Genomic DNA, 8,463 nt, shown 5'->3' with positions numbered 1-8,463 from the left:
CTAGACATTAATCCTGATGTCCGGATGGCGTTTCAAGTACCTACTCCCACGGCTCCTCATGATGAGCAACCCGAGAACCTGTTACACTGTACCCTGTGGTTCAAAGACACCCCCGGCCCGGACTCATACTATGAAGAAGAGTTATTCCACTTGGTGGAAATACGTATCACACTCACAGATTTAATATGGGATTCCAAAGGAAACATGGTCTCGTTGGTGTACTTGCCAATGGAAGTATCACACCTCTACCATCACTGGGACGTAGCAGTTCCACATGTTTCATTTACCAAGTCCCCTGACCTTTCATGGGAAGACCTAGGCCCATTAGCTAAATCTTGGAGTACCGCAACCCAAGAGCAACTTACATCAGCAGGAGTCATTAAGAAGGTCATTAACTGCAACACAGTCAGTTATCCCTGATATCATACTGAAATATGTAAAGACGGGACAAGATCCAGAGGCCCCCCATGATTGCTTTGAACAGATGAAGATGGAAACTACTCACTTGCCAACCGTGCATGAAACTGCCTTGCCTAATCCAGATTGCACGCTATTTGTGGATGGCTCCAGATTTGCTGATGAACAAGGACAATATCATAATGGGTATGCAGTCACTACAGAAAGTCAAGTCTTACAAGCAGCTGCACTCCCACCATCAAAATCAGCTCAAGAAGCCGAACTAACCGCTCTCACCGTAGCTTGCAAACTGTCCGAAGGAACACGGGTCAATATATACACAGATTCGAGATATGCCCTAGGGGTGGCACACGACTTTGGCCTAATTTGGAAAACCAGGGGTTTCCTCACAGCCACTGGTACTCCAGTGAAACATGGAGCAGCTATTGAAGAATTAATGGATGCCTTGTTACTGCCTGAAGAGGTGGCCGTGTTGAAAGTGAAAGCGCACGGCAGATTAAATTCAGAAGAGGCCCAGGGTAATCATCTGGCTAACTAGGCCGCCAAGGAAGCGGCACGACAAGGATGGAAAGTGGACAGAAGAGTGGCCATCGAAGAAACCCCAATTTACACTATGCAAACCTTACCCACGGATCTCAATCTTTTGAGAGAACAACAAGCTGCAGCAACCCCTCAAGAGAAGAAGAGCTGGAAGGACAAGGGAGCAACCCTTCACAATGATATTTACACTGTCAATCTCAAGTTTTGTCTCCCCAGGAATATGTATCCAGCTGTTGTACAGTGGGCCTGTAGATACAAATATCCATTTTGCTATCTATCCTAGCTGTTCATATAAGGGTTAATTTGAACCAAGGATACATTTGGCATTTTATCTCCTATTCTCGGAAATAGGATTTATATAAAATCCTAGTTGTGTTAAGGGCTCCTGATAGTACAGAAGATACAAACACTGTTAGGTGTGGGATGGTATTACAAGAGCAAGTCGGTTGTGGTGTGCCGGAACCGACGATGAGGTAGACCTGTAAATAAAGAGGGCCCACCTAGAAGAAATGTAAGAAAAAGGAGTTGATAAAGAGGAGTGGGTGGGAGGGTGATGCAGCGCTGACCTCGGACGGTATGGAGCCAGGTAAGGGGTGTCCCTTAAGTAGGTAGAAGGTGAGTCATACGCCCCTCCCACAATTACAGGCCAAAAGGCCTTAATACTTGTGTTAAGGGCTCCTGATAGTACAGAAGATACAAACACTGTTAGGTGTGGGATGGTATTACAAGAGCAAGTCGGTTGTGGTGTGCCGGAACCGACGATGAGGTAGACCTGTAAATAAAGAGGGCAAAAGTAGAAAATCAAAATTTATTACGAAACGAGCAATATACATACTTTAACCAGACATATCTTGAAAGGCATTTCTAACTTCTTGTACTGGGTTAGGTGTGTATCTAGAGTATGCAGAGGACTTCCAGCGCTGTAGTGGCTGCTCCTAAGCGGAAGGAGTGGCCTGAATAGTTATTTGCTTTTAGGCCTAGTTGTGTAAGTAATGACCTGACGTGGGTCATGAAGGTGGTGGTAGTGAGTACCGAACCTTGTAGACAAAAGTGGTTGAGATGGTGATGCTTGTAAAACCTGGGTATATGTGTCCAGTAATGTGACGGGGCACCACTCGTTGTGGGTAGGATAGTATCTAACCTCTACCGGAGGTGCGTGTTGATTGGTTTTGGAGTGATGCAGAGGCAAGATATAGTAATCCATGTGTTTTGTTAAGTGTGAGTGAAGCAGAATGTGAGTGGACTGGGTTGTGTAGATGGCGGTAAATTCTCTTGGTCTTAAAACCCATAAAAAGCCATATAGATGGCGGTTTTAATAACAAGGTTTGTGTTGTTGGCAAAGGGTTTTAAATCCAGTAGTTTGGATAGATCTTTGAAAATATTGACGTCTATGGGTAGCCTTTGCGCAGTACGTGGGGGTTCGGATCTCTGAATACCCCTAAGGATATTTTTTTTTTTCTGGTAGGAGGACATGAAACTTGTGTTGATTGGTTGTAATGTTAACATGTGATGTTGTATGCCTGTTAGATATAGCTTGATTGTGTTGTATGATAATTTGAGTTTGAGGTGGCAAAAAGGAAGCAAAACCCAACAAGGATGTCATAATGAAAGGTTGTGCGATATTGTGTGATGACAGAAATCTTTTGAATAGAAGGAAAGCCCTGTCATAGGTCTTCCGGGTATTGGCGGATAGCGCTAATTGTGACAATGTCCTGCTATGTTGCATTATAGCGTCTAGTCCATGACTAGTTGGTGGAAAGGTGGAGTGGTCGTGGCTGTGCGTGCAGCTGACGGAAGTATTTGTCGAAAAGCCTGTAAATTGAAACAAGACAAATGGTCAGCAGCCGTGTTGTATACACCTGGGACATGCACACAAAACAAGAAAAAATTGTGACACGCGGACAGCCAGGTGAGTTTCCTCAAGAACCTCATAATGGTCAGTGATTTGGATCGACCTTTGTTTATGATGTGGTGCGTTGCTTGGTTGTCTGAGTAGCAACGTACTGACGAACCTGCCCATAGATGCCCCCATGTCACGGCAGCTGCCACAATGGGATATATCTCAAATAGAGCTGAAGTAGTTGGAAAAACTCTCCAGGTCCTGAACCTCTGGAGGCCAACTACCCCAAAGCCATTCATTCCCGTAAATTACTGCGAAACCTGTGGTAGACCCGCGTCTGACCAGATGGTAGGTGAAGAGTCAGACAATTCAGGGGGAAACATGCTTTTCCCATTCCAGGTGGTTAAAAGTTTCTCCACATAAGTAGGTCTGCCGTGGCCTGGGTATCCAGGGGTAACCTGTGTGCATCATGCTAAACAGTGGGAACATGTTTAGGAGTCGTGAGATGAAAGCCCGGCCTTGGGGTATAATGCGCATGGCAAAATTTAGTGACCCAAGTAGAGATGTAATTCTTGCGGTTGCAAGTACCGAGGTGTAAGTAAAGGTTGATGTTGGTAAGAATGTTCTCTAACTTGGTGTGTGGCAGGCTGGCTTGCTGGCTGTGGCTGAGTCTAGTATGATTCCTAGGAAAGTGATAACTGTATCTGGTCCTTCGGTTTTGGTGGGGGAAACTGGGACGCCCACCTGTTTAAAAAGACTGATGGTTTCTATGAGGCTACTGGGTGGAGAAATATTCTCTTCGATCAGTAAGAAATCATCCAGTAGTGTATAACTGTAGGGCATCTGGCTACATTTAACAATAATCAGCATAGTGTTTCGGCGAATACGTCGAAAAAGGCCGGACTACTTTTGAACCAAACGTTAAACGTGAGAAAAAATAGTAGTGCCCGGCCCACTTAATGCCATGCAGGTGCCATAGTGTACGGTGGATAGGCAATAATTTGAAAGCATGTGTTATGTCAGTCTTGCTGAGCCGTGCTCCGACACCTGCCTGCATGATAGCCGTAATGGCGTGATTATTGGCAGAGGTGTGAGGTGCAGACAGATCGATGATAAATCTTTGTTTGTGGGAAGATTTCCCTTTATATCCGTTAAGTATTGCTTAGGGTACATTTTAATTGGACACATAGTTTTCGCCTGTGCTCTAAAGCATGTTTGAACATATATGCAATAACCTACATCCACTGTAATTACATGCACAGACATTGAAATTATTACATATTTGGGATTTTCCCAAAACTTGATAGGACGACCCAGTTTATCTTTGGGCGTTTCCTCTGCTGAACCAGCGGAACCAGTGCCCTGTGAGGTAGTAGGTTCGTTTGCAGTGGTAGGACAAAATTGGCAGTATGGCCATGGAGGAGCAGTATGCACGGGCCGGTGTTCTCAAACCTGCAAAGTGTCTGCAGAAAATGACAGTATCAATCTCGCTCCAGTTGGACCTTGTCCCGTACTGTGAGAATGCGCCAGACACTTTGGAAAAATCCTAGGGGATGTACTGGCAGGCTAATTATGCCGGGTAAGGCGAAACCATTAATCTTGTTCTTTGGTGACAGGTGAGGCCCTGCTAGTTGCCAAGTGGCTATGAGAGGCTCTGTCTATGAGTTGGCGCGAGGGGTTATTGAGGCCACCCGTCGTAGTGGCAGGAATCGTAGGCCTCTCGGTGATAGTAAAAGAAAACAGGGGGAGGGAGTGACAGGTGAGGCCCTCTCTATAAATATTGCGAGGCGGCTAACTCACGTGTGGCCCGATGGCGTTTGCCTCCGAGACTTGGAGGCGGGGTGTTGGCCTCGCGGACCACTAAACGATAGGCAGAAATGCCAAGAAGGGAGATACCTATTTGGGCCTATACCCCTAACTTGCCAGTACTCTATGGCCTAGAAGAATGAAACGTATGTGAACTACAACGTGAGCAGGCTTACGTACCTGGTAGTATGTATAAAGTTTTGAGAATCGACAGGTATGAAAACCTGGATAAACCTAAAAAGGGGTAGAGTGAGAATGGATCCCGTGAGACCTGTGTAATCTGTATAGGCTGGGATTATGGCTTCTAGCAGTATGTGTGGGAGGTGTAAAAGTCTATGAGTAGGATAGTGACATGACTGCCCATGCTTGGTGACAAGCGTTATGCTGAGTCCGATACCTGGCAGCAGGGGATTGGCCGTGTAATGTGTATATATGGAAGGTGATCAGATGATATGCATGTCACTAAACTGATCTGGGAATGTAAGGGACTTTTTAATGTGAAAATGACAATATGCAGAATCATAAATGTTGCTGTAAAGTGACGTATGAATGTATGAACCAGAACGTGTGATTCAAAACGGAAAGTCTTGTGAGACGTATATGCCGTGTTCTTGAATACTCGTGTTACGTCGTCTGAGTGTGTCAAGAAAAGGCCTGAGTTTGTAAATGCCATGTGAAATTATGTGAAATGACAATCTATGCAGAAAATGTTGTGACGTATGAGAGGTTGAACCAAGCGTGTGATTCAACCCGAAACCCTCTGTGGAAGGTAGGACCGTGTTCTTATATACTCGTGGTATTTCGTATGAGTATGATAAGAAATGGCCTGAATAGTTAGTGCCATGTAATCGTAGTGTACATGGTTGTAATAACATCTCCATTATACTCTTAGAAAATAGGACTGTGTCCTTGAGCTTGTGGTATGTGTTCGAGCATGACAGAAAAAGGAGCCGTAATGTAGGCTAACCATAACTGTTGTATAACAGGATGTTATACTAATATATCCTAATTTAATAATATATCTTGAGCCCTCACTTAAGTATAATTTATAACACATGAATAGGGAGGATATGCTTAAACATCATATGTATATAAAATACAGTCTGTGTGTGTGTGTGTGTATGTATAAAATAGATGAAGTATCAATATGAAAATATATATACAGAGGTACTTAATAAAAAGACTAAAATTAAACTTATTTACCAGGATAATTGCCAAGTACAGAAAATTTTATAAGGATAAATAGAAACATGGTAACATACTGTGAATACTGAATAAGGATGCATACGATTGCTACATACACGGTACATAGGTTTCCGGAAACCAGAGGGTTAATTCGCCTGTGACTTGGCCGTAAAGCGTGCGGCCGTAAAGTAAGGCCGTGAAAAATCGTGACGCCGTGGGAAGTGATCCGGGCGACGGACTTACGTTTTTGAAGACCTGAGGACTCAATCAACAATGAAGACCGGGTTTTTGTGCGTGGCTGGCCGGGAGGAAAGACCTGAAAGGAGTTCCTGGACACAGCTAACACCAACGAAACGCAGAGTTCCCCGAAAGCAAGATGGCGCCGTCCGTGAACCGGAAGTGGATTCAGGATGCAGCGCTGACCTCGGACGGTATGGAGCCAGGTAAGGGGTGTCCCTTAAGTAGGTAGAAGGTGAGTCATACGCCCCTCCCACAATTACAGGCCAAAAGGCCTTAATACTTACGGGAAAAGTACTGATTTCGAAATAACTTGTTAATTGTCCAAGATATCGGTATTTGTAAATATCTGGTTTTAATCAAATGTGTAATGCGTAATGTGTAATAACTAGAAACAGCTGTTTATAACTTGTGAAAAACATATTATGTAATAAATGCTCATGACCCCCACCGACATGAAAATGGGGTATAAATGTTACTGACGTATAATTAAACTTTGAATTGGTTATAGAACACATCTCTTGTCTTCTTGACTGATTCCCAGGATCCTGTCTATCACATAGGGTGTGGCTCTAACAAAATATCCATCTAACTAAGAGAGTTTCGTGTATAGCTGATTTTATCCCCTACAGGGCCCATGGACCAGCCCATCTGTCTAATCATCTGATGAATTCTTTCATTGATAAATACTTTGAAGCACCTGGTATTACTACCCTGACACAGAACTATTGTAGGTCTTGCACTATTTGTCTATTTGCTGTCGCGTAATGTAGTGTCCTTTGCAAACAAACATTCCAAAACATATTGAAAGTATTTTTATTTTTACGAATGTTCCTTTAACCCCTTAAGGACACATGACATGTGTGACATGTCACGATTCCCTTTTATTCCAGAAGTTTGGTCCTTAAGGGGTTAAGTAACTTCATGATTCCAAACTATCTATTAAACACTTTGTTCTTCGTCTGTTGAAACTTCCACTTTCTGACGAGGCAAGGTGTTAAATTTAGTTTGGAATGACTCAGCTTGTACCTTAAACTGCTTGCACAATAACACTCTCTCGATCCAGAACACTTACCCACAATTAAACACGCATTGTCTTCATTGTAACAGTTACTCAGAATAAAATTTCGAAATTGTTGAAAAGATTTAATTGGCACCGAAAATGTAGCTGTGAGCCAAATAATGGTATCACCATTAATTTACTTTTAAGTAGTTCGAGATTAGTAACCCTGACCTCCCCTCGACTCATAAGCCACTTATTTTTTACAGAACCCCACGGGGCAGGTGAATAGTTCCAACTCTTCCTCTATTTTGTGTGTGGTGAAGTTAAGTTTAATTAGAAGTAGATAGAAGTACTCTTATTAATCACCAAACCCTTCCTGCGATCCTATCTGTGGTGTCCCAGTATAAGTATGTTATCATATGTTGCCATATGATATTTGAAGAGCTGGTGGGTCTTCATGCCCCCTTACTAGCACAGGTAAGGATCACAGAGTACCGATTATCCCTATGGTCCTCAAAATATATGGAGCATTGACTTATGTCCTCAGTTCCTTATTATTTAATAAATATGTTTGTGAATATCGGTCTCTGATCTTAACAATGCACCCACATCTACAGGACCAATCAATTTCATCTCAATTAAGTGTTCTGGGTTCAGTGGTTCGTTAGTTTTAACTATTTAAGCCTTTTGTAAAACTGGAAAAGTTTATATTAAAGGGGATAAAGGGACACTCCATAGCCCAAATATAAAATGAAAAAAATCACCGTTAAGTAGATATACCCCGAGTAAAAACGTACATGCGTTTAATTTTCCAATTTTTATTGGAGTTATATCTAAAAACAGCTTGCAAAAACTGCAGATCTCTTGTCGGCAGCTTCTTCAAGCCCTCCTCTTCTAACCCCGCCCAGACTTTCTGTGGATGTCCAATCACAGACTTTACATTGCAGCTCAATGAGAAGCCTCTGCAAGGCAAGTGCTCTGGGCAATTGCTGCATCTTGAGTTTAGTGCAAATAGTCTAACCAAACCAGGAAGTAACACAACCTGTGTGTTGTCTGCTTGAAAAGCAAGGGTGATCTAACCAGTAAAACTTATAAAAGTGTCAATTTGTATTGAAATCTGCACTATTTCCAAAGTGAAAAAAGAGAACACACTCTTCAAACAAAGTTTTTCAGCAATCCAAACTGCTTCATGGGTCTGGAGTGTCCCTTTAAGTGCCTGCACTCAAACCTTAAAAGACCACTATAGTGCCAGGAAAACATACTCGTTTTTCTGGCACTATGGTGCCCCCACCCTTAGGGCACCCCTCCTGCCGGGCTCTAGGAGGTGGAAGGGGTTAAACTTACCTCTTTCTCCAGCGCCGGGTGGGGGACTCTCCTCCTCCTCTCCTCCTCCATATCAACGTCATCGGCTGAATGCGCATGCGCGGCAGGAGCC

At 43.3% G+C, this 8,463-nt stretch overlaps 1 protein-coding gene across 1 annotated transcript; it reads left to right on the top strand.

Annotated features, from left to right (window-relative positions):
- Nucleotides 1-490: 490 nt before the first annotated feature.
- On the top strand, nt 491-955 carry LOC134576777 (ribonuclease H-like). Its single transcript, XM_063435482.1, has one exon. The coding sequence runs from the start codon at nt 491-493 to the stop codon at nt 953-955; it is 465 nt and encodes a 154-aa protein (XP_063291552.1).
- The last annotated feature ends 7,508 nt before the right edge of the window (nt 956-8,463 follow it).

Source organism: Pelobates fuscus, chromosome 11, assembly GCF_036172605.1.
Source record: "Pelobates fuscus isolate aPelFus1 chromosome 11, aPelFus1.pri, whole genome shotgun sequence".
NCBI classification, from domain to species: domain Eukaryota; kingdom Metazoa; phylum Chordata; class Amphibia; order Anura; family Pelobatidae; genus Pelobates; species Pelobates fuscus.
The sequence above is the reverse complement of the archived record's forward strand: the minus strand, read 5'-3'. Positions and strand labels throughout refer to the sequence as shown.

Bases quoted from the DNA above. Each gene is read 5' to 3' on its own strand.
- LOC134576777 (XM_063435482.1), top strand. From the start codon at position 491: ATGGAAACTACTCACTTGCCAACCGTGCATGAAACTGCCTTGCCTAAT.